Source organism: Lissotriton helveticus, chromosome 6 (genome assembly GCF_964261635.1).
Source record: "Lissotriton helveticus chromosome 6, aLisHel1.1, whole genome shotgun sequence".
Lineage (NCBI taxonomy): Eukaryota > Metazoa > Chordata > Amphibia > Caudata > Salamandridae > Lissotriton > Lissotriton helveticus.
In genome coordinates, this window is record NC_136067.1 from 1,806,522,266 (window position 1) to 1,806,549,953 (window position 27,688).

Genomic DNA, 27,688 nt, shown 5'->3' on the forward strand with positions numbered 1-27,688 from the left:
TTAATATTGGAGTTGTTTTCTTCCAAACTGCCCCCCCCCTCCCCCCAGCAGAGGGTAGGCAGCTCACTAGATAACTAGGGAGTGGATTTTTTTGGGGGAGGGGGAACCCCCTCGCAATGGGCTTGTGCTCCCGAGGCCTAAACGTCTTTCTGCCCCTCCTCCCCAACCAGGGCAGACTGGAGGTTGTTACAATCGATCGCTGGGGTCATAAAGCACACTAAACACAAGGGATTTTTATAGGTGGATATTTGGGTGGGGGTGGCCTCACTACTGAAATGACCTGTAATTCTGTACGTTTAAGTCACAGAAGTGCAAGGAAAATGTGCAATTTTAGGTAAAATATGATGTTTGCAGTGCACTCATTGTGTGTATGAAAAACTTGTGGGATCTATGCAAGGCAAACAACCCATAATTTCCACTGGGTGCTTAGTTTTTAGAAATGTTTAAGTTTGGTAGGTTTCCATGCATGGTGATCGATACCAAGTTATAAAAAAAAAAGCATTTCCTGTCGGAGGCACTAGCCCTAACCACACAAGTGAAGTACCATTTTTATCACAAAACTTAAGGAAATGATAGGTGGTAGAAAACCTGTTGCTCTCTGCAGATTCCAGAACTTTCCATCAAAGATATGTACTGAAAATTAGATTTTTTTGAGATTTGCAACTGCTCCTGAGTAAGAAAACATGAGGGCAACGTAAGTCACCCCACCTTGGATGTTTATTTTACAGAAATGTGCAGGTTTGCTAGGTTTCTTCAGAGCCCTGAGCTAGGTCCCAAAATCCACAGCTAGCCACATTACAGAATAAGATAAATCCATGTTGCGTTTTGGGATCTTTCCTGTCACTAGCATTAACCCTACCAACACAAGTGAGATACCACATTTTTACAATTTCAATCGTGAGACTTGGAGGCATGATGAGTGGGAAGAAATTGGAGCTTCCTGTAGATTTCCAGAATTTTTTCTGACAAAAATGTGCGGAAAAGATGTTTTTATTCAAAGCTTGAGGTTTGCAAGGTATTCTGTGTAACAAAACCTGGTGGGAGTCATGCAGGTCATACCACCCTGAATTCCCCTCGGTGTATAGTTATTAAACAAGCATTGGCATAGCCAATAGGTCCTGCCTTTGGGACCTTGTAAGTGTTTAGCCATGCAACAGTTGTTGCACCAAGAATATTTTTTAGGCAGATGTGCACATCTGATAAGAAACAAGCATTGGTAAAGCCACAAGGGCTCTTCATCCAACACTAATGACTTTGGCAATGGTTTTTAGCGATGCTGTACAGCATTCCCAATGCATTATGGTATGTCTAAAGAGCAGGAAAAAAGTAAAGCCTACAACGTGGCTGGATGTTTCCTTTTGTAGGCACATGGAGTACGCCAACAAAATGACAAACGTCCTTTTATAATTTTATTTACCTGTCGGAGTTGGATCAGTAAATAAAAACATAGAGCAATTTTTTTTACTAAAGCAACTTGGAGGGCGCTGTTGAGGGAAACATGGTGGGCAGAAACTACACTGAGGGAGTAGAAAAACGAAGACAAGCACATGGGTAGGAGCAACATGGAACTGAGTGGGAAGAAACAAACGGACAAGAAAGCAACACTGGTGTAGAAACACACAAGGGAGAGCGCAACATGGAAGGGGTGGATAGAAGCACATGGAAGAAAGAAAGCAACACAAGTGCAGCAGAGGGGGTGGAGAGAAGTACACGAGGGAGACATGTGGAAAACAAGGTACCCTCATAGATTGCTTAAACAAAAGAAAAAAGGTAGTGCCTGAAATGTAAGAAGAGGAAGGACGTAAGTAATGCCAAAGATCGGAATACATATTTTCCCTTTAACTGAATATGCTGCAAATTTTGCATTTCTTGCCACATAATTCGCCTTTTCCTAGGTGCTTAATTTAGTGGACCATGAGTCATTCATCGTCATGTAGTTCCAGTAGTCCACGCTTTTCTGGGGATGTGCATTTGGAGCCCTATTTATGGAAACTAATTTATAGGGCTCTATTTATCGAACTGAATAAAAAGGTCAGGTGGCTTTTAAAAGTGATACTCCTAAACTGTATTCAACAGTCTGCTCCTGTTGTTTTTTTCCCATATGTTAAGGCAATAGTATCCATTATCCTTAACCACTACGGAGACTCTAGGAACTCTTGCAGAGACTGTATGGTTTCAATCAGAAGATTCTGAAAAAAAGTTTGATGGCGTGATGGTAACTGAATAGTCCAGTAATGGTATGGTGAGATCAGGAGAAGCACACAAAAGTGAGTTGAGTAGGTAAGGTGAGTAGCACAGGAGGGTCAAATGTTAGCACAGGAGGGGCAGATGTTGGTACAGGAGGGGTCATGAGGACAGGGGCAAAAATTACCAAAGGGAAAGAGAGAACAAAAAATGCAAGAGACAAGGGACAGAAAAACGGGGCACAAATGGAGGGGAGGAGTTGGGGATCAGTGCGAGGAAAGAGGCAGAGTCAGCAGAGGGGCGAAGAGGGCAGGGGAGAAGATGTTCCAGAGTCAAAGAGAGAGAGACACCCATCAGGGTAAAAGCAGAGTAGCGGAGGAAGAATGAGCAGGAAAGGAGGGTGAGAGGCTAATGGTACAGTGTAAAGGTGGCGGGAGAAGCAAGAATGGTGGCGATAGGAATGACATGTACAATTATAGCAGGGTTGAAAATGGCATTGGTGAAGATAAAACTAATAAATCGGTAGTCCAGGCGTGCAAAATGCACGACACTCAACGTCGCCCACATTTTAGGCTTCTCTGAGCTGAGCCCAAACACAAGAATGAAACAAGCATTGGCTGCGCGGCCATGAAAGTAACGCGCTCTGTGGTGAGGGAGGGGCGGAGCGAGGAGCTTTGGGAGATCAGGGAAAGGCAAGGGTGCCGCGAGGAATGCGCGCAATGGCAAAAGCAGGCTGGTGAGTGGTGTGCTTGCACCATGATGAGAGAGGAAAGCCATATGGCTCCTCTGCTCGTAACCGCATGCTCTATGCCTGCCAAAAGCATGTGGGAGCACTTTGAAAACACACACACTAAATGTCTCGCCGAGTAGCGCATGGGCTGGCTCAGGCGAGACCTAACAATGCACAGGTTGCTAGGTTTCTCCAAGTATCCGCTGATCTAGGGCACAAAATCCACAGCTACCCAGATCGGAAAAAGGGTCTGTTTTTAGTGAAAAAAATGTGATGTGCCCATGTTGTGTTTTGGGCACTTCCCTGTTGCTGCCACTAGGCATACCCACACAAGTGAGGTACCATTATTATCAGGATACATGCGAGAATACAGAATAGTAGAACATTTATTATCTCTTCATTCGAGCCTTCCAAATCTAAGTCAGTGGGTAAGAAAAGAAGACACTTTGAAGAATTCCCTCTAGAACACATGCTAGTATGGGGAATACTCCAATTCAGAGATGTACAAATAACCGCTGCTTCGAAACGCCATCTCTGATGTCTATTTCAGAAATATATAGGTTTCCTTGTTACCCATTATTCATGGTTTATATTTTACCATATGACTTGCTCTATACCCAGTGCACAATGAAAAACCATTGTCAGATGCAGCTCAGTTGTTGGCTCTAGGTACGTCAAGTTCTTTCTTAATAACCATAGGAACCCTATATATCTTCGTGACCAGAAGGGTCTAGCGGATGTAACTGTATATTGCATTTGTGAATACGCCATTGTGACAAGAAGCTACAAATCAAAATGTTGTCACAAATGACAGTTTTGTTTCTACTCATTTTCAATAACTTCCCAGAGTTAGTTTATTTGGGAAAACCTTGAAGGATCTACACAAATAACCCCTTGCTGAACTCGGAATGTTGTCTACTTTTCAGAAAGCTACTGATTTACAGGATCACCCATGGTTTTCAACCCAGTTTCCACCACAAACTGGAAGTAGGTTGAAAGCACAAAAAAATAGAAAAATGGGCTCCTTGAAAAATGCCAAAACAATGTAACATAAAAACAAACCAAATAAACCAGTTTTCTGAATCATCTATGCATGTTCCTGAAACCTAGGAAGATGATGACTTTTGCACTGCAAACCTTTCATGATGCCACATTTTTAGGGAAAAAGTCAGACACTTTTTTGCAGAGGATGTTTTTCCAATGTTTCACCACCCCCACCTCCCAAAATAAATGCAGGTACAGTTTGCCTATTTTTTAGTCCCCTCCTGGGGAATCATTTTTTTCATTTCCAATCTTTATTTCGACCATTTGGTCATAAAAGATGCACAATACACTTATACAAATATCATTACGGGTAAAATATTAAATACATATAAAAAGATCTGTACAGGGTTAAACAACTTTACAATGAATTTAAAAAATGTTTAAACACTACCCAACATTTTTTAAAAGACGGTTTCGTGTATACCACACATTAGAAAAAAACTTAGAGAGTGCGAAAACAGTTGGGCCAGTAACATCAGTTTTTAAAATCCTGTACATTGGTGCATATTCCCTGCCACCCATGTTCCTTATCAATGGAAGCAGCCAATACTTTCTGGCTGCCCTATAGGCTGGGCAAAAAAAGACAACATGCAGGTCATTTTCCTCCCGGTCCTCGCACACAGGGCAATGCTTTACAGGGGCAGCCGACGACCACAGACTGGTGAAAGACCGGAGGGGTAATGTGCCATACCGCCACTGGAGATACAATTTTCTGGCAAGTATGGGATAAATGGGATCCAGGGCCTTTTCAAGCCTATAGGTGTCCTTGCTTTGCAGGAACACAGCTGATAGGGACCCATCTGACTGGGCAGCTATGGCCCCTGCCAATTTGCGTTCATGATATAAAATCGACAGGGACTTCTTAGAGATATTAAGTGCTGCCGTGGCCGGGTCTGTCCATAAGTCAGGGAGCCCCAAGTCCATGCAAGTGGCTTGAATGTTTTTAACCCAAGGGACACTAAGCACCTTCGGGTGTTTCAATAGTTCGACCAGTTCTGCCCTGTAATCCGTGAGATCAGTACTGCTCCATAGCCTGCGCCAAAAGGCTATGGGTCTCAGGCCTATCTCATCCGCTAATGGTCGTAATCCTAAATCAAGCCTCAATGGAAGAAGCGGTGTGCTCGGGGGAAGAGCAGCCACCTTTCTTATGAACTTATTTTCTGTGAGAGAGAGGCTATGACAAGGCGTGTGCCCCCACAGTTCGGCCCCGTACATAATTGCTCCCCTCGCCTGGGCCTTATAAATCTGAATTAAGGAGCCCAATGGCCGGTATGTCGAGCCAGTCATTAATCGTGCAATGCCTCCAGTAGATTGCACGAGTTTAAGATTTGCCCTGCTCTGGTGGGATCCCCAGGTCATAGTTTCGTTGAGGGTCACACCCAGATATTCAAAGGTGGCCACTCTCTCGAGCCGCGCAGTTCCCAGTTGAGGGTTCTGACGCAATTTATGGCTCGGGTTTAGAACCATAAATTTGGTTTTAGTGGCATTAATTTCTAACCCTCTGTCAAGGCAGAATGCAGTGAAGGAGTCAAGTATCCTTTGGATACCCATAGGGGTTTTTGAAAGCAGCAGGGTGTCATCCGCAAACATAATTGCGGGCACCCTACGGCCATTTAATTTAGGGGCGTCGGTGTAATCAGTGGCATTGAGATGGGCGATTACCCCGTTGACAAAAAGGCAGAACAGGGTCGGCGCCAGCACACAGCCCTGTCTTACCCCTCGGCCAACGGGGAACCTATCAGTCAGCTCCCCCGACCTCCCGCACCTCACTCGGGCATAGTTACCGTGATGGAGCCTCTGCAAGATTGACAGGATGTCTGGGGGGACGCCCATCTCTGCCAAGACGCTCCAGAGTTTCCCCCTGGGGACCAGGTCGAAAGCGGCCCGTAAGTCCACAAAAATTGTGTACAGACTGCCGCCGTCGAACTTTGCTGTCTTCCAATAGATTAAGTTCAATCTAAATACCTGGTCCACTGTGGATACCCCCTTCCTAAACCCCGCCTGATAGGGACTGAGGGCTCCCACCTCCTCTATCCAGTCCTGAAGCCTGTTCAACAAGACCCTGCCAAACAGCTTCTGGGGAACATCAATCAGGCTGATTGGCCTGTAGTTGGCTGGGAGAAGAGGGGATCCCCTTTTGAAAATAGGGACCACCTCTGCCCCCAGCCAAGTACCGGGGATTTCCATCCCACCAAGAACACTGTTGAAAAGGGCCACAAAATAAGGTGCCCAGACGATGGGCTCCTGTTTGAACAGGTCCCCCGGTAGGCTATCTAGTCCCGGCGCCTTTGCAGAAGCCAGGCCCGAGATAGCGGCAATGACCTCTCCCAGCGTAATTGCCTCCCCTTGGTGGCCCGACCCCTCCACCTCGATAGATGCAGGGAGTTCTCCTGGCTCAGAACTATAGAGCGACTGGAAATGGGCCTGCCAAACCCCAGGCGCTATATTTGGCTCCAATGCCGATTGTAAATTCCCTGACCCCCCGTTCACTACCCTCCAGAACAACCGTTGGTTTTGGAGTGCCAAAGCCTTTGTGAGCTCTTCCCACTGATTTTCTTCCCATTCTAATTTAGCCTGGTTAAGGAGCCTTTTATATGCTTGCCTACTATGTTTCAGGCATTCTCCTCCTACCCCCTCCTTGACTACTTTGAGAAGTTCTGATTTAGCCTGTCTACATGCTCGATTGTACCACAAAGCTTTACCTCTGGGCCTTACTCTGGTCTTACGTGGACTACTAGTAAAGTGTAGTGCCGCCATTTTTATAAGGTCCTCATGAGCCTTGAATACTCTGGTCTGGGAGTCTATATCATTTTCCTTGGTGTCTGAACTCCCCACGACTTCCAGAATAGGGACAATCTCAGCATATAGTAGGGGAAGTTTGTCCTTGGTTGCAACCATATTTTCCCACCTAATTCTTCTCCTACTGTTATCAAGGAGGAGCACGGGTTTATTCCCTTCTACTGTAGGCCCCAAGGCTAAAGGGCCTGGGTGCACCAGGTCAAGCTCCAGGGCATTATGGTCGCTCTCATTCCTTTCCACCACCCTAAAGTCCCGGATTGTAGCCCACCTCGTTAGTTGGACCATAACATAGTCCAAACGCGACTCTCTCCCCCGTCTATTGTAGGTGGTTTTACTTGGAGTATCGGATTTCATCCGCCCATTACAGGCTTTGATTCCGAACCTTAGGGTAAGAGCAGTAATTTGAAGCGCTAGTGGGGACCAAGCTTTCGCGGGGGGTGTTTCCACCGCGGGAACTGCCCACCTTGCATCTTCTTCCACTGAGAGCCCTTCCGCAAGGCCAGGTAATGGCTCAAAATGGGAGTTAAAGTCCCCACCCACCACATAATATGAATCATTCGGCAGTTCAGATAAAAGGCTCGAAAGTTCATCAATGGTTGGTGATTCCTTTGCCCTTCCCATCGGCCTAGAATAGAGATTAATCAGCACAAGTTTAACATTGTTTGGCCAGATTAACGAGACCACAAGAATATCTTCGGAATTAAGCGGTCGTCGGGTGGCCACACATCCCAAATGAGAAGCTACCCAGGTCGTAAGCCCACCAGACGGGCGGCCTTTGCCTTCCCACCGTGCTGGAATGGAAAATGATGCATAGCCTTGATGCCCATAGTCCTCTCGTGCCCAAGTTTCCTGGAACATGCAGATGTCTCCCGTTTTAATGTAATCTTCCCAGTCGAGCTCGCCCAGTTTGTTGGCCAGACCCGCAATGTTCCAACAAATTAACTTCAACTGGTCAGACACCACAACGGCCAGGTCAGAGGGATTGGGGCCATCAGATCCGGGTACCCCTTCCATCAGGGTGCCTAAGACAGGAACTGCGCTATAAAAAGATGGCTCAGAATGGCTGAGCAAGCCACTGACCAATGTCAGAGAGTCCTGTGCACTTCCCTCAGCTATGTCCTCATTAACCACAGGTAGGTAGAAAGGGCCACAGATGTCAATTTCGGAAACCCCTTGATCATCCGCCAAGCCAGAACCTAAACCAATTTTTGGAATAGAGGGTTCCGAAAGTCTGCTGGCCCCATTATCCCAGGTATCTGGCTTAAGAGCAGCAAGTCAATCGACCCCATCCAGGGCACTCAAACAATTGAAACGATTAAAATGAGAATACGGTGTTTCTGGCACTTGGAAGTGCTGACGTTGACTGTGGTCCTTGCGACTGCGTCTATGATCCACCCTTGTCCATTCATCATGCATTGGGACCCTATGCATGCGAATAGGGGGGAAGAAGAAGGAGACTGGCAAGGTCTGGATGGTAGAATCCAGGGATCTATTAACGCCTTCACAGATATGCAGCACTGTACCCTGATCTTTGAAAGTTACCAGGACACAGTCCCCTATTATTGATTTCCTGGTCTTCCCTAACCACGGGACCCTTCTAACCATGATAATCTCATTATTTAAATAAGGCGGTAGTGGTCGGTTCCAATTGAGCCATTTAATAACCTTTTTCTTGAGGGATAAGTAATCTTCTTTTTCCCCTGATCGTAAGTGGGGGGCGCCTGCTAAGACTACTGTGAGGCTATTGGCTTCAGGCGGGAGATCTGGCCTCCTTGGCCTTGGGGAGGGCCCAACCGGAGAGTGTGGGGTGCCTTTACCGGTTTCCTGGCCTCTTTCCTTATGCTCTATCTGTGATGTTTGGGAAGGGCAATCTGATAGTTGCACTAGCCCGTTAACTTGATTGTGGTGCTGTGCCTGGAATTTGATAGCCATAAGTGGCTGCAGAGGGGGGAATCCACAAATCCTAGGAATCCCCAGGAAGTTGGAAACAAGCATTGGCATAGCCAATAGGTCTCGCCTTTGGGACCGAATAAGTGTTTAGACAGAGGTTAAATCTGGTAACCTCTCTGAGACATAGGCATCACATGTGACTGACTGCCCAAGACTTACTGACCTTTCAGGAGCCTGATAAGTGAGTGACTGTAGAGGCCCCACCAGTCAGAGAAAACACAGTCACAGAGACAGGAAAAGCACAGACACAGCAAATTCAGTAAAACTGAGACGGGAAGAACACAGAGAATACACTGAAACTGAGACGGGGAAACCACAGACAGGGAATATACAGCCACTGAGACGGAGAGAGCACAGATAAAGGGAATACACTGACACAGAGGCAGGGAAAACACAAACACAAGGAATACGCCGACACTGAGACATGGAACACAGACACATGGCATGCACAGTTCTGAGACAGGGAGAACACAGTCACAAGGAATATACTGATACTGAGACAGGGAATAGACAGACATAGGAATACACTGATGCTGAGACAGGAAACTCACAGACACATGGAATACACGCACTCTGAGACAGGGAACACACAGACACAGGAAATAGACTGACACAGACAGGCAAAACACAGATACAGGGAACACGCCAGACATGGAAAACACACAGGGGCAACATGGACCAGGACTGGCACAGGGGGACTGGTCACCGAATTCAGTGACACATGGAATAGAAATACACTGGCACTGAGACAGAGAACACAAAGTCGCATGGAGGTCACAGATACTGAAACATGTAGAAAACCCACTGTATGAAAAGCCACCTTAGCCTAAAAAGTTAACAGAACTATAGAATGCCCCCCACTGAGGATAGTGTAACATGACTCTCCAATCCGGCACATTGCTATGCCCTTATGGGGCAACAGGCTATCGTTAGGAGCTTCAGGTCTACGGAAGACCTTTCTATCATGTAGCAGTGTGCCAAGAATCACTGCACCCAATATACCACATGGTGGGTATACCACTGGTGTCTGGATCCTGCAGTGTTAGTTCTTGAAACCATTGAGAAGCACCGTGAAACAACAGTAGGACATTCCATTATAGTCCCAAGACTCAGTTTCCAAAATGTTAAAATGAATGAAATAAAACTGTAATAATGACTCTTCTGTGGGTCCCAGACTGTACAAAGAATAGCACTCAACTGTGTGCAAAAACAAAAAAACTAAATCAATTGAGGCATGCAAGCATTTCAGCCATAAGGAAGCTGCTGCCGTCTTTGCTTTTAGTTTACTTCATCGGGTGCTCTATTTCGTAATATGGGAGATATAATAAATAGAAAAATCAATGGATCCAACTTCTTGTGTAATTTAAGGAACAACTGCTTACCCGATTGTGTTCAGTTTCAGGAAAAACGGGAAGACAAAAGCTATCAGAGATCAACAGACCTGCGCATATTAAGGTTGCCTGGTGAATTCTTACAAAATATGAAGGCCATTCTTATGCAGAAATCGATTTGAAACTACTCAAAATGTTCTAAGAAAACAGGGGCCTGAGGGCTTCTCAAAATGGGGATGCTGGGGCAAATATGAGTTCAGTAATTAAACATGAGGCTTGCGGAGGATTTAAGGAACTACAGCAAGTTCAAGAAAGACTTGCTGTTTCCAACAGAACTCCATGAAGACCAATAGCTTTATTCACTGATCGCAAGATCCTTTGATGAATTTGGTGATTAAACCAAGAGTGAAATGATTTGGATAAACTGAAGATAAACGTCTTCGGAAGATTAGATATGAAAGGCTTTGTAGAAGAACAACTATTTAATCAATTGAACCAGACTGTATAACGGTGTTATTTTACATTTTAAATGTATTAATAAAATCGAATTAAAGGTTGTACAAAAACATCTAGAACATAATACTGGAAATGGTGAGAACCTACATTTACAAAGATTAATATTCTCATCTGAAATTACAGAAGTAAAACAATTTTGCAGTTTGTAAATTTTGCAGCTGTTAACAGTCATGTGAACTGAGGCTACACTGAAAAACAAGTCAAGTAAAATATATGCACGTGCATTATCAATGAACACAAAGGAGCTTCAAGGAGCGGGGATCCGATAACGATATGTGATTAAATAACAATTACGTCTAGCAAAACGCCCTGTCAGCATATGGTGTCGGGAGGAAAAGGGTTCGGTAAACACTGCGTAAATGCATGTTTCAGTTTCATCCAATGGAAGCAGGACTGTGAAAGATCTCCCGCCATGTCTTCTCGATTGAGTCTTATTGTTTTAATAAAGCGAGTTACATGATATGGTGTTGGGGCATTTGTTCCATCTGGCACTTTCCATCACTGGCGCTCTCCTCACAACAGCATTAGGTTACCATGTGGGTGACAGGTCAGGAATGGAATTCGGAGAGCATGAACAACAAGGAATTCAAGGAATGCAGCGTCCCACGAGTGGTGCGCGGGGGAGCGAGCACCAAGCCATAGGTTTTGAATAATTGCACCCATGTCTGGGCACGATAATTCAAAACATATTGCGCTGTGCGGGTAACCGCAAGCAATAGGCCACACACGCATGAGCGTGTGTGTGGTAGGCTTTTTGAAGCCCTTACAAAAAGTCTCGCAGAGCAGCGCATGCGCACTGCTAGGCGAGACCTAAAAATGACACAAATTTGGCGTGGATAGCTTATGTGGAAAAAAAGGATAATGGATCGAGAACTACCCCAAATATTCAAAAAGGCGGCTTCGCTTTTGATCCCTTGCACGCGGTGGGCGTGAGCGTCGGACAGCCAGGAGCCGTCCGATCTGCGTACGCGTTGAATTTTGCCGCACCGCGGCAAAATTCTGGCCGCGCCTAAGGGGAAAAGACCTATCAGTGAAAGAGTTTATAATGTAGCGTAACCGTAGTTTGTTTTTATTGTTTGTGGGCATAAATTGCACTAGTACACAATGAAGGATACCTGTGAAGAAGAAGGCATGTGTACTTCTGCCCATGGTGGATACTTTTTCAGGATATTTACGGGAACTATTCATGCCCCAAACATGCACTGGCAGTGAAGGGCAACTAAATCATACCCGATATACATATTCTCACTGAAAAAAGGTTAAAGTGGCTGCATTCTTCAGAAATGCAGTAAGATTTTAATTTTCCTTTATAAAAAACATTAGAAATTAACTGAAAAGGCATTACCATTTAAAAGAACCTAAAACCAGCTAAATTCACCAAATTGCAAAACAAGTTTTAAGTTTATTTTACTGCTAACATTTCTATTTTTTATAATTCTTTTCATTAACATTCATCAACATAAAATATGCATTACAGAAGAGGTAGCACATTTACAATCAGCTACGTAGACTGTCTTTTCTCTATACATACACCAATCAAGATCTGCTTCCTATACCTGCACCACAGGAGGTTGTGTCGCTCCCCACAGTTTTGCAATGTTTCTTTTAGCCAACATTAATTCCAGCGTAACCAACTGCGTGTGGTAGTTATTTAAGTCAGAGGGTTCCCACACATTCAACAGGCATCTATGCGCTTCCAGGCGTAAGACTTGGGCGAGTACTTCACTTAAAATGTCATGTATTCTCTACCAATAGGATCGTATATGCTCACATTCCCAGATGATATCCATAAACATGCCCTCTTCTCCACATCCCCGTCTACATTCCCCTCCCCCAGGTCAACCCATTTGCACCAAATGATGCCCCGTGACATACACCCAATGGAGAATTCTAAGTTGCACTATACTAAGTCTTAATGAGATTGCCACCACCCTCAGGGAAGACACTGCCTCCTGCCACTCTTCATCATCTAGTCCTATGCCATCTCTTACCCACTTTTCTCACTGGGGCAGGAGGGGGTCTGCCATATTGTTAATCAGTTTCTGATATGTTATTGATATGGTTTTCTCACGTAGGTGACCATCTAACAACCCATCTTCTGATGGGGAGGAGTCTGGGGGGGGGACTGTGCCTTTAGCTAGGCATGAATGTAATGCGTGACGGACCTGCGTGTACCTGAAGTGCTCTGAGTCTGCTAATTCGTACTGTCGCTGTAGAGAGGCAAATGCTTTCACCTCTGCCTTTTCCCTCAGGTCTTTGATTTGGGAAATCCCTATGAGGTCCCACATATCGAATCCCTTAGACTTACCGAGATTACCCAGTTGCTCCGAGTCCCATAGGGGGGGTCACTAATGTGAGTTTCTGTGCCCAACCTAAGGATTTTGACCGTATGCCAGATACGAACAAAGTGTCCAGTAGGGCCCGACAGGTGGTATCGGTTAGGTTTGGAATAAAGTGCTCTGTTGTACTTCCCACCCAGGAGAAGCCATCTATCCATGTTATAACCTGGGTCCTCAGGACAGCTGTAAGTACCATGATTGACAGCCACCAGATGAGCTGCCAAGTAGTATTTCTTGATATCTGGGAGGCCAATACCCCCATCATACCAATGTAGCGTGAGCTTGTTTAAGGCAATGCAAGGATTTCCGTCCCACAACAGGTCTCTCTGGAAGGCCTCAATTACTTTGAAATACGCCATTGGAACCGGGTCCAGTGTGTTTTGCAAAGCAAATAAGAACCGGGGTAAGGACATTATCTTAAGCAGGGTTGCTTTGCCCAATAGTGAAAGCGGAAGCGATTTCCAGCTTGCTATATCGCGTTTAAGTCTCGGAAGCAGGTGGGAGTAGATTGTGATTAAACCGGAGTATTTGGTCCAGGGAGATAAAAATCTCTAGATACTTGAAGCCCACGTCGCTAATTTGGATTGGACAGTCTCACGGAGGAACCGGGGGGGGAGAATCCCCGTAGGAGGGATATTGCCAGGATGTCTAGGACTGCCACCAGGGATGCCTATAGAGAAGCCAGGTAAAAGAGGATATCGTCTGCATATAGAGCAATACGGTCCTCTCATTCAGGGGACCAACTCAGACCCCGTATCACAGGGTCCCTCCGAATCCATGCCACCAACGGTTCGAGGGCTAGGGAAAACAGGAGGGGGGAAAAGAGGACATCCCTGTCGAGTTCCTCTGCTCAGGGTGAATGTTGCTGACTTTTTGTTGTTAACTACAACTTGCGTCATAGGCTCTGAGTATAGAAGGCACACCCACTGAATAATGCCTGGGCCAAACCCCATCTTCACAAGTACTGCGAACAGATATGCCCATTCGAATGTATTGAATGCCATAGTCGCATCTAGTGATACGATTACAGCTGGTTCCTGAATGGTGGCCACTCTCCCCACCACTCCATGGACTCTACGTAAATTTAGTGCCGTGTTATGGTGCAGCATAAAGCCGGATTTGTTAGGGTGCACAAGACTTCAAATCATTTTAAACTAAACGAGTAGCAAGGAATTTGGCTAGAATTTTGGGTTCTGCGTTCAGTCGAGAAATCGGTCTATAGGAGGCACAGTTAGTTTTGGGTTTGATCCTCCTTGTGAATGATAAATATTGTGGCTATCCTTTGATCATCTGGTACCCTCCCCCTCTCTTTGCTGTCCTCAAACATGGCTTTCAAGTATGGGGCTAGTTTGTAAGGCTTGAGTTTGTATAGTTCAATGGGAACACCATTGGGGCCAAGGGCCTTTCCCGAGCGCAGGGATAGGATAGCCTGCGCAATTTCGTCTGGCGTTAAAGCGCGGTCCAAAAAGTCACGGTCCCCTGTGGGGAGCGCGATGTCTTGCAGAAGTTTGCTCGAATCTTCCTTAGTATGGGGCGCAACGGTAGTGTATACCGTATTGAAATGATTGGCGAACTGGTTTACAATTTCTTGTGGGTCTGTTATGTGGTCATCGCCCAGTGTCCTGAGTTCTGGGACCAGTCTGCTTGCCCACTCCTTTTTAATCGAGCCAGGCGATTAACTTCCCAGCTTTTTCCCCCAGATCATAGATTCTGCCCAGTATTTCCCTCCCCAAACTTTTGGCCTTGCAGATCACCAGTGCTCTGTAGTCGTGTTGTTGGAGGCGGAGTAGGTGCAATTTCTCCGGTGTGACCTCAGTTTCCAATTCTTTTTCTAGCTGGTAGAGCTCTGCTTCTACATACAAAATGTTCCTCTCTCTGTCTTTCTTTACCCCCGCTATTGACAGGGCCTGTCCCCATATCACCCAAGAGGGTCTGCGGGGAATCCATCGTTCCCTCATTTTCTTGAAAGTAATGCTCTATGGCTTTGAGGAGGTCTTTACAGATTGTGGGGTCCCAGAGATACCAAGGGTTGATGGGGGGGGCGACCCTTCCCACCCTAGTCTGGTTGAGGATTATATGTACCCACAGCGGGGAATGATCGGAGATGCCCCTAGCTAGATGTTTAATGTTGTGGATGTGGGAAAGTTGCGAAGCGGGGACCATGATGTAATCTATACGGGAGAGGCTATGATGTACCCCAGAGTGGAAAGTGTGTAGGAGTTTTTCGGGGTTTTAAGCTCACCACCCATCCGTTAACCCCAAAGCCTCAAGGAAATCTGGCAGCCATCGAGAGGATGTACCTATTGCACGTGGGGGATGGCAATCTAACTTGCCCAAGACCACGGAATTAAAGTCACCCCCAACCACCAGAAGACCCTCCGGGAGCAAAAGCAAGACCGTGCTCAGATCCTTAACCGTGGTGCATTGTAGGCCGGGTGGTACGTAAACTGACATAAATGTTATACTGTGTCCCTCCCATAGACCCGTGACACCTATATATCTGACCCGGTCATCTGCGCAGGTGGAACTCACGGCGAGTGGGAAGGCGTTTCTCAACATAATTTCAACACCCCGCGAACTGGTCTTGAAACCCGCATGTGCCAACTTTTTGTATCCACATCTGTGTTGCGCCTTACAGGAGTAGCCCACCAAGTGTGTTTCTTGAAGCATTAGGACGTCAGGGGCCAGCAGTTTAATGTATTGTAGGACAAAGCTAAGTTTGATCTTATCCCCCAGCCCATTGAAGTTCCAACTCAGTACTTTAACACTCTTGTCCGACTGTGTACTCATTGTGACTGGAATAGATGTTCGGTACCTCTGAATCAATGTCAATAAATTGTTGCGATGTTAAAATCAAAACGGAAAACAACTGCAAACCCCCAACCCAACCACCCGCCACCCTGCTCCCCTGCACTCTGGGTGTAGAACTGCCCATTTAGAACTTGCAGAGTGCCTGTCGCCCAGCACGTGAACTAAAAGAAGAAAAATATGGGGTGCAACACCCTCCACCCCTACCCTCCCCCACAATTTGTTGTGTAGTACCCAAGAAAATCTTATCCTACTGGAACGAAGGTCAATCGCCGGGAGAAGACTCCCATCAGATCCAAGCTATCATTGGTCCCTTGAGTGTCCCCCACATAGGTGAGGTTTAGCACGGACAAAGATAGTTCCATCGTTCGCCTATGGCCCCCTCATTCTTCTTGCTGGGCGTCTGGCAGGTCGCCCCGGATGTGGTGATCAGGGCCTTGGTCTGTCCGGCTGTCAAGCCATTCTGAAGCGGTTTCTGGCTGTTCAAAGAACCAGGTCCGTCCCCCTGCTTCCACTCGCAGTCTTGCCGGGAAGAGCATTGCATATTTAAATACTCGGTCTCAGAGTTTCTTCTTGACCATCGGAAATAACCTCCTCTGCCTCTTTACCATCAGTGTAAAGTCCAGAAAGAAGGTTATTCTAGCGTTTTCATAGCAAAGGTGGGGGTCATTCTGGCATTTTGGAGGATCACATCTCTGTCTCTGAAGTTCAGCACTCATGGTAGCATCGGACGTGGGGGAGCCCCCAGTTTCGGACGACCTCCTGGAACTCTGTGCGCCCTCTCCACTACAAAGAATTTGCTAAGGCCTTTAGGCTGTAGGTGTTTGAGGATAAGTTCTTCTACGAAGAGGTACGGTGCCTGCCCCTCCGCCCTTTCCGGGACCCCCAGTATACATATGATGTTTCTCCTGAGGCGCACTTCATAATCGTCCAGTTTGTGCTCAGCAAACTTACGGAAGGTTTGTAGGTCTTGGATGTTCCCTTGGAGTTGCGGGACGTCCTCCACTAGCCTCGCCGTGGTGTTCTCCACTTGTTTGACCTTTTCGTTGACTTTAGTGAGGTCAGACAGAATGAGATTCACTTCAATCGAGAGGGTATCCAGCTTGTGTTCCAACGAGGTCCTGATCCCGGCGATTGCCTCCTTAACATTCTTCAATAAAAGCTCTTGGTTCTCCCCTCCTGGGTTACCATGGATTTGTTTCTAGGGTTTGAGTCTTGCGATGTTTCTTTGAGGATTGCATAGGGTTCTAGTTTATTTGTTTGGACGGTTTTAGGGCCCTACGCACCTGCTGTCTTGGATTTCTCCATGTTTGCCATTCAATGGACCCAGGCCGCGGCGGTTCAGTCCCCTCGCTCCCAGACTTGTGATGTAGGTAGAAGGCAGGTGGTCGCCCGCAGATGGCACCAGAGCGGATTCAGCCGAGCGGGGCCGTGGACTGAGGAGGCATCAGGGACGGAAGGGTACGTTTTGCCGCCTCTCATGCGTGGGCCCCCAGGGTTGGCGGATAGGTTCAGGCCACTGATGTGGTCCCACAGAGCTGATCTACGCAGTCACCCACAGCAGCGCGTTGGGGTGCCTTTGGGATGTCGTGGTCTCAAACCCCTGTGAGTTTGCTTGCGGAGTAGCTCGGCGGGGTTCTGGACACTCAGTTCTCTCTGGGATCTCCCAGCCGGAATGCGCTCATTCGCTCTCTGCCGGCACCACCACACTGGGGAGGGGAAACACAGTCTCACACCCGCTCTCCTGTTGCCCCGGTATGGGAAATTCAGAAAAATGGGAAGAGGGCCACTCTCCAAACTCCAACTCCGGTCCTCAGTCCCTCCTCACCGCCTTTATGACTGGGCGATCTGGCCGCGCCGCCGCGGATCACAGGCCTCTCTCTTGAACTGCCCAGCGATCTGGGACCGTAGGATGTCTCCCGCGACGTTGGTTGTTCCGCTACATAAACGCCAGGGTGTGGTGTGGGTCTGCAGAGTGCCGCAGGCGAGATGATTTCACCGCCAAGTGGGCCGGGCGGGATTCCGGTCTTGCGGTGGATTGCAGCCAGCCTCACTAGCTCAGACTCCAGTCAGAATGGACACCCCAGGTCCCGGCTCGGATGGCAGTACAGGACTTGGAACTCCGGCTGCGGGACACAGGAGTGCCTGGGCGGGATTCTGTACCTTCTCCGGTCTGTGTTTCCAGTCTTGGGTTTCGGATAATTGTGCCGGATAGTCGTGGGGAAGACAGCAAGGACGGAGCCTGTGGTTTATGTGGCCATCTCGCTACGCAGCTTGGCCACGCCCCCACTGCCAAAATTTCTAAGAAATATAAGAGTCTAAAGAAGGCACACTGTCAGCCACTTTCCTGGTTAATATGGATGTCTCTTTCCGAAAACACTAGGTAAACAGAGTGCTTACTTCCTTCTTATTCGTAAAACATACCTTGATGATGACTGCGCAATGAGCTGTACATTGTGAAGGGCACTTTTATTCAGTAGAGCTTTCCACCCAATTTCTTCTGCTTCTCCCTCATTGCAGCACAGATGTTTGGATAGAGCAATGCCCTTGTTTGTTCATTATTACAGTGGATTTACATCTCTGATGCTTAAAAAGTATTCTGTAGACTGGAATGCATGATAGGAGCTGTATCCCAAATTTTATATTAAAATCTAATCCCAATTCAGTAAGTCTAAAATGTGTCCTTTTCTTTATGATGAACCTAGCAACGATCGAACTCGGTGTTCCATCTGAGTCTTCATCTGTTCAATGTGCAAGTTTGGAACTAGCAAGGCACGCTTCTCGTCATATGCAACTAGTTACACCAAGATCATGGCCAATTTGTAGGTCTCCATTCCAGTCATCAGCTCCATACTGTATTTTGTCACCTTCCCTACTGCTTTACTGTTTTAGGATTGTGACCGTACAATAGCTAGCCTACAGTCAGAGGTGTAGCTTGGTCAATAAGACTGAAGGGGTGTGAGCTTCAGATTTCCCAACATTCACAGAGGGATATCTTGTTAAAACACATTACACAAGAATAAAGACATGAGGGGGGGCTTAATGGGAAGTGGAAAGGGAGAAGAGGGTGGATTGCTAGAGTCACTTAACCTCTGGTGCTCATGACGAGCTGGTCTCGTCATAACGGCTCCGCTCCGCCCACGCACGATTGATTCCCCACCTGTGTGGGCAAATTAATCAGTGGGCGGGGTCGTGACAAGACCAGCTCATCATGAGTACAGTTCCACTGTGACTCATGACGAGCTGGCCTCATCACGAGCACCGCTGCCCTGCGCTCATCCCCTCCCCCCACCCCCCTTCACCGTGAGGGAATTGCACCCGCAGGGAAGGGGTAAAAACACAACATTTTTAAAAGAAACAACATTTTCTAAAGCCTTTAAAACAGAGACAAGAGAGAGTCTGTGTGTCTCATAAAAATACACAGGTGAAATCCGACAGACGCATCATCATGCCCGAGTGAAAGCCCTTGTACACACTATTTATTACAGAATAATTTGTTTATGGGGATGTAACACCCCCCCGAAGTTACACCCCCCACCCCACGATAAATGATAACATAGCTCTAGTTACCTACCTCCTATTTTCAAGTGAAACTAGCACTAAGGAAAATGTTGCATCTTTAATCATCTAACTGTTCACGCTACCAAACACGGACTATGAAAGTAAAAGATGTCAACTGCATGATAAGTAAACGAAAAAGCCTTTAGCTAAAAGACAAAGAAAATTAAAGGCTGAGCTAACAAAATCTAGGTTGACATCCACCGCTGTAAATGAAATATCAAACAATTGTATCACAGCTTTAAGAATGTAAAGTAAATAAAGTAGCTCCCAATGTATTTTCCGCAACATTGGGAGCTACTTTATTATATATTAAGATACAAAGATAGAAATGTTAAGTGTTGTCCTTGATCCGAAACTAACATGAGAACATTCATCCAATGACTCTCAAAAAATGTAGTTAGTCCCACATAGATAGGCAAATGTGTTCTTTGAAACGGTCAATTAAAATATTTGTAATGTGTTGTTAATCACTTGCTTGAAATTAACTGCACTCCACTTTCTACAAAAAAAAGCACATAAAGCAGTACTCAAAATCGTACTTATTTTAAGGAGAAACCCATCCACTTTTTGCTTGAAGTACACATATTTTAGATATCAAGAATATTGGTTGATACATCACAAGGTATTGGTATAAAACTCAAAGGTATGTACTACCAAAACAACATCTTCTACTTCCCACAGAAATCAATGGTTGATGAGTTAGCATAGGAAAGCACCAGGCAACTAGTCCAGGGTCAGACTGGGAAAGAAAATATGACTTGACACCAAAATAAAAGTAAAGACATGCTGTATAAGTGTTTTGCAAAGTATGTAAGACTGGAAGTTGACAGTAAAAACAGGCGCACCCAGACCATAAAACATGACCACAAACAGCCACAAAAACAGCTTACACACTGACCTGTCACACCAGCGCCTCAGGCACTGCCTGACTGCCCTATAGACCATTCTGACACTGGGCTAGCCTATCTAATGATAAAACGAAAACACATTGATCAATAATGTATGCAGTAAAGTAGGGCTGTGCTAAAGAACCTCCTGGTCATTACATACCTTATTAAGTTCTTCTATTCGTCTAATAAGGTAAGGGTTGCTGGAAGAGTTTTCAAAGAAGACATAATCTGTGGGGAAAAAACAGTATTTTAAAGCTCACATTTTCCAGACTCTTATTTCTATAATGCTATTAAAATAGCAAATCAAATAAAAATATGAAGGTTTGTAACCACACCACTTCACAATGAATACCTAGTTAATTTTTCATGAGTCATATTATTTGTTTTAAACATTTATCCTTCTGGCATACTGCAGTAACAAAAGGACACTACCTCAGTCACGCATACAGTAGATCGTAACCATCTTTTTTCCAAACTGCTGAATACCCCATGAACATTCCCCTGTGAAAATGTCCATGTGCTCACCAACATGGTGGAAATAAACAAAAGACCACAAAACAATGCATATAACATTCACATTACAGTCAATATTTGCATATATCAGACACTAGATCATCACAAATTCCTTGAATGTGTTAGGCATTCCTACATTAAGTCTAGGTCTGCAATTTAATCTAGCTTGGGTACCCACCATTTGTCTAACTATTTACATTAGAACCTTGGGTAACTGGTGATGCTGCAGTTCCATTAACGTGCCCTTGGGAACATGTATGTGTGTACGAAACTTGATCACCACAAGTCCCTTCCCTACTCATAGCTCCCCGTGTATTTTCCACAACACTGGGAGACACGCGAGGGACACGTGACATGTTCCACCACCCCCCATTCTCCAACCGAGTGGCTGACCCTGATGTTCTGATAACTATGTGGCTCTCCAAATTTAGTTACACATGCACTAGTTCTAGGATATCTGATCCTTACATAATCACATTACCTTTGTCTGGGTCACTGCCTCTCATATCATAATATCTCTTCATTTTGAGTTGTTTACCAGCTATTGCTTCCTGTACCCCACTTTTCTCACTCTAAACACTTTCAATGCTAGTACTTTTAGATTTGACCACATTATGTATACTCAACTTTGTTGCAGGCAGTCTTTCCCTAAACAACTCAAATGGAGTGACATCCGTAACACTGTGGGAAGTGGTATGGTAAGCCCATAAACAATCTTGCAAAGCCTCACTCACAGGTATTATTTCTCAAAGTCAGCTGAACAGTTTCCTTATTCATACGGTTAGCTTGCTTTAGCTGGCCATTTCATTGGGATGATATAAGAATGACTTACAATGATCAATTCCAGAAGCTTGTAAAAATTGATTAATTTCTACAGACAAGAGCTGAGGCCCAACTTCACTCACAATACAGTGAGGTATACACTATGGCAAAAACTGTTTTAAGAAACTTAATTTCAGTGCTTGTGGCAGGATTGTCAATGAATTCTAAAGTAATCCACTTAATACAATAGTCTTATACATACAATAGCAAATTTAATTTCTATTGACAATTTATACATTGGGTCAATAAAATATACTCCAATGTTATGCTATGGTACATGAGGTAAAAGTAAAGGGGTTCGGGGACATGACCTTGTGCATTTAGTTTTATCAACATCTTGACAAACATAATTCAGCACCAGTCTTTCAACAACACAGTCCACACATATGCATCATTACTCAGATATTAATGTTTTTTTGTTCCACCCATAACGATATACCCTAATTAGCCAATCTGAGAAATGTGTTCATCATTAACTTTCCAATAAGGTCTCAAGGAATCCTCCAATATCTTTTCATTGAGCAATCATCTACAAATATACTCAGACACAAGATGATATTCAACATCATCAGTGATAGCTTCAAGCTACTGCACTTTACTGACTGCACAAAGCTTCCAATTCATCTGAGAAGTAAGCAAAAACCAGGTCATAACTCATCTCAATCATGTCATCTTTGTTACAGTCTCTACAAGGCAAAATATATAAGTAGTCCGCTGTAACGGTGGACATTCCTGGCAGACACTCAACATTGAATACATATTCATGCAACTTACATGCCAACTTGGTAATTTGTGGAGACACCTTATCAGTACTGCACTTACTCAATAAGCTTACTAATGGCTTAAGATCAGTACAAATTAGAAAGTGTTTGCCCCGCAAAAAAAAACTTTGAAATTTGACACCGGCCACACACACAAGCCAGTAATTCCCTTTCAATTACACAGTCTCAGATTCTTTTAGCTTACGTGATGCAAAGGCAATCAATTGACTTCCCTGTTTTTTTGGCTCAAACCAGCTCCTTGTCCAACTTGACTTGCATCTACAGTTATTACTAACCCAAGGGATTCCTCAAACAACTTTAATGAGGGTGTCTTTTAAATGTATTTCTTCAATTTATGCATACACCTTTCACATTCAAATTCAACATCTTCTTTAGTCCACTTTCGCATTGATTCAATTTTGTCAAAGTAATTCTCAATAAACGTTGCATAAAATTATGCACATGCAGACATAAGAGGAGGCATAGGCAATTTTAAACTGAGACATGAATACACAATCTGTTGGACTTGGCCCTTTCTGCAGGGCCCTACCCAAACAAACGTTTTGACTTCACTCTCCTGTCTTCTGAACCCATTTCTGTTGGCTTTTAGAACCCTGTGCACTTTACCACTGCTAACAGTGCTAAAGTACTCTCTCTCTAAGACATCGTAGAACTGGTTTACACCCAATTGGCACATTTAATTTACTTTTAAGTCCCTATGATAGTGGTACTACCTGTACCAAGGTCCTAGAAGTTAAATGCTACTTGTGCGCCTGCTGCATTCACTGTGCCACCTACATAAGTAGTCTTTCAAACAAGCCTCAGGCCTGCCATTGCAGCATATGTGTGCAGTTTTAAACTGGCAATTTCCACCTAGCAAAATGAACCTTTTTCCAGGCCTAACCCTACTTTTTTAACACACAAAATTTACCTCTAGGGAAGGCCCTATAAAAGGCCAGGGTGCGATGTATTTAAAAAGTGTGACGTGTACTTTTAGCTTTTACATGTCATGGTAGTGAAAAATGTCTTAAAATAGTTGTTTCCACTACTGTCAGGTCTATCGCTCCCATAGGGTAACACCGGGTTGCCTTATTACATTTAATAAGTGGTAACGTTCAATTAAGAGCGGGTAGAAATGTTGGGTTCGGCATCTAAAGAATTGTAATTTAAAACCCTCTTTAATGGTGAAGTCGGGTTTCAAGTCGCAATTTAGTAAATGGCACTTTTAGAAAGTTCCCATTTTCTTGCTCCAACCATATAGTGCCTGCAAACTGTATCCTAGGTCACTGGACTAGGGGTAGGTGGCAGTTAGTCTTCATGTATTGGTCCCAGAAAGTGAGAAAAAGGTGGAAAAGGTATTGTCAGGATTGGCCATTTCGGACTAGATAGGGGGCGGAGCTGTCACATACCACACTTCAACATTACTAAGATTCATCCTCAGAACACTCGCAAAGTGTTCCACACTAGTCTTTTGTGCCCTCAGACCTGGGTACAGGGCAGGGAGGAAGTTAATTCTAGACATCTTTGTAGGGTGAAACTGCAGAAGAATCTCTCATTTCAAAGTTGACACAGTGTATAAATATTTGACCCTTAGACCCAACTCTTCAATACACATCTGTATCTGTAGAAAACTCTAAAGAAGGACTGCTGTGCTGATCTGCTGCAAGAAGGTCTGATACTCTGCTGCCTGAGTGAGAAGGACTCGACCTGTATCTTGAACCCAGGGCCATTAGTGACTCCAACGGCTAGTTGGCTGGCCTCCTGATTTGAGCCTCAGGAACTGAAAAGGGTCCAAACACCCTGAATCATGTACCTGGACTCTGCCTGCTGCGAGTCCGGTCCCTCAAGTTGTGCCACCCCAGGACCCTTAGAAGTGGGCCTGAAGATCCTCTACCAGCCAGATAGTGATCTTCTGGGCAGAACAGATGCAGCACAGTGCATTTCCTCCTAGCTGCACATCAGAACTGCCACTGCATGGCGTATCAGCGACACAGTACCCCCCAGCTCATCTGAATCGCTGCAGCATTGCGGGTCCTTGGTGCAGGACCTCGCATTGCAGCCCATCAGAACAGTCGCTGTGCCCTGAATCCTCAACATGGAACCTTGCAATTCTCTGCAAACCGGATGTGAGATACTTTGTTCAGCAGGCCTCACTTGGTCATTATATTCGACCAGTGCTTCAAATCAGCTGGCCTTAACTTGTGACGTCGTATCGGTTTGTCGCGACCAGATAATCACAGTTGGCACTTTATGCTTTTAAGCACTATTTTTACTTACTTCGTTAGAATTGCAAATCTCCAGTTCTACTATTCAGATTTTTGTCATTTTGGTGTCAAATAATTTATTACAATGTACTCAAAATAGGTGTGGGATTAATTTCATTTGTTGTGTTGTCACTTTATTAATGCTTTAAGTGCTGCATAAATACTTTATACATTGCCTCTAATGTAAGCCAGACTGGTTTGTGCCAAGCTACCAGAGGGTATAGCACAGGTTAACTTAGGGTTTGCTTGTATTTCATCCTGACAATAATTGTGGTTGCTGCTTGAGTAGGATTACACCCCACTCAACCAGTAACCCAGTTTCCTGCACATACAGAGACACATGCTATAAACACACATGCCAGGCATCAGCACAAACATTGGTGCAGAAATGTTTGGACACCCATGCTACATGCACAGGGGTATGCATGCGCTCACCAACATAACACAATCCATGAACAAGCGCACATCCCAAGTGGGTGCATGTGCACAGACATAAGATCAGACAGACTAGCACACACACTACATATAAGCATGTTTGTGTGCATCTACATGAACTCATCACAAATGCACACACATCATGGGTTTAAACGTGGATACACAGGCAAGTATGCAAGTATGTGTACAAACAATTATGCACCACGCTTGTTCGCTCACAAACACACATTAACACTAACCACTTTTCGAAGAGATATTACATATTTAATAAACCAGTAAGTTTACACCAAAATTCTTGCCCTAATTTATTATCGGTCAAACTTCCCTCAAGGTTTACAATACTGCAGGAGTATCATATCCTACTTCAACTCCAATTGCCATTCCTCATGCAATGTACTTTCACCTGTTATGACACAAACCCTCATCTTTCCAGACATCATCATCCAGACCAACCTCATCAAAACGGGTTTGACTACAGGCCCCTCGACCCTGGTTTCGACCACAACGCTATAGTTTTGCATTTATAAGTAAGTTATGAAGTATTCTACTACCTATATGTTAAATGTATTGTCGGGTTATGTCTTGTGGTGTCTTGTCTCATGAGTGAGTGTTTTTTTCACAGACCACTAAGTGTGACAACAATTTTACACGCTAAAACGAGTAACCACTGGTTAGACCTATTGAGCACCCACGATATACAGGTACCGCACAGTCATGGTTTAGGATGACCTTCTGTGACCAGCCAGCCCGGCTGACAGGTCTATATTTTCCTTTTGGTATTACAAATACAGGATATTTCAATAACAAGCTGTATGTATACATGGTGCATGCATATTGAATGTGCACTAGCGTGTCCTTATTAGAAGATTTGTTAGGAGTGGTACACACGGGCTGGTTCCTGTGGAGTCCTGAAGAAGAGCCAATAGAGGGAACGGCACAAAACATTTTGGCTTCCCATTACTGAGATAACCAGACTCATTATGGTCTTTGTTTTTCAGTAATAGCCCCTGATTTTAAACTTACCAACTAGGGGCGGGAATACAATAGTGGCCCACTAGTTAGGTATTTTTAATAATACTTTTTTCCCACTTATTGATGTGAAAGAGGTGCTCCTGCATAATCTCTAAATCTCAGCATGCCTCAATATGCAGAGGATTGGGGTGAACCCCAATGATGAAGCATGCCACCTAGGGGTAACCCTGATGGGTGAGGAGTCTCTAGAAAAATAAATACATTCTAGAAATCGATTACAGTGGATTCTTGCTGTATCCTAGCACTATTCCCTTGGGCAGAGTCTCTTAGAATTATTCAATTTTTGTGTGTTACAACCTCATCAATACACACAACCATCACTCATCAATACACACAATCCGCTATATAAAATTTTATAAATAAATCACTAACCTCGATAAACAATCATCCACACAGTTATCCACATCTGGGATACCGAAAGACAATTCCTGCAGTGCCACTAACCACTTCTGAATTCCTGCCAAAATCAAATCCAAACCCTTTTTTCGTAAAACTTTATTAAACAGTGTGTGGTCTGTTTACACAGAAAAATGAGCAACCCAAAAAACGTTGGGAAATTTTTGATGGCCCAAGAATATTTTTTTGCCTCTGCTTCCTTCAAAGCTTGTGAAATGCTGGCAATTAATTTTTCTTTTCATTAAATCCTAGCATTTCCTCAAGATACAAATGCATTCACATATGGGGGAGGCTTCAACTTCAAATTCATGTTCCTGAATTCTTTTTCACTGCTCAGACCACACAAATTCCACATTTTTCTTACAAAGAGCTCTTATTGCTCCGGGAGCATCAGATAAGTTCTATATAAAACAAGCATAAAATTCTACCATTCACAAACGCTTTCGAACTTCAGCCTTGTTCGAAGGGCCACAAGGATTATAGATTGCGTCAATCAATTCTTTTTTAGGATTGACCCCATCCTTAGTTATACAGAGACCCAGAAATGTTGTTTCACTCTTGCCAAAAGCAAATTTTTCAGCATTCATTATATAGTATTGAAAACAAATTTTAGATTTCTTAGAATGTATTGCATCACACTTTGAAATACTAATCAACCCATAGCAAGACCAAAGTGCATGCTAAGAAATTTAAAAGAACTCATAGGTGTAACAAAATTAATGAGATCTTGAGTCTCAATGCAATTTAATTTGATTGTACGCAGACATCAAATCTAATGAGGTCAAGATTTTGGCATCCGTTATGGTAGACAACATTTCTGTGATGTTTGGAAGGGGAAATCTCTACACAATAATTTATTTAGTTCTCTTAAGTTGACACGAAGTCTAATGGCCCAACCTGCTTTTCTACCTACCGCAATCAGAACCAACCACTTCCTCCGGAGCAATAATGCCCAATCTTTGTAGTTTCTCTAGCTCATCTTGCACAGCATTCTGAACACCTAAGGGCATTCTCCAAATCATTGCTACAAAAGGGCAAGCACTTGGTTTTAACTTAATATAGTGGGAGTATCCCTTAACACGTCCAATGTTCTTATTAAACACTTCTGAGAATAACATCCCAAAATCCATACACTCTTCAGAAACTTTAAGGTACACACACACACCTGGGGGTCTTTGTGATTATCTTTTATAGACACAATTCTTCCCCAGAATATGGCCTTTGAATTCTGTGGTACCTTCAAACCAACCCTCAATTTTAATTTCCTGACCTCCATACACCCCAGGTTTTACTATTCATTTTGAAAAGTTTAA

At 44.5% G+C, this 27,688-nt stretch overlaps 1 protein-coding gene across 5 annotated transcripts in view; it reads right to left on the bottom strand.

Annotated features, from left to right (window-relative positions):
- MTA3 (metastasis associated 1 family member 3) overlaps nucleotides 1-27,688 on the bottom strand; it is a 771,323-nt gene that overhangs the window by 662,597 nt on the left and 81,038 nt on the right. For all 5 annotated transcript variants that reach the window (XM_078649696.1, XM_078649694.1, XM_078649692.1 and 2 more), the window contains exon 2: nucleotides 20,313-20,380. In XM_078649696.1, the coding sequence (XP_078505822.1) occupies nucleotides 20,313-20,380 (68 nt within the window). The remainder of the gene's footprint in view (nucleotides 1-20,312; nucleotides 20,381-27,688) is intronic.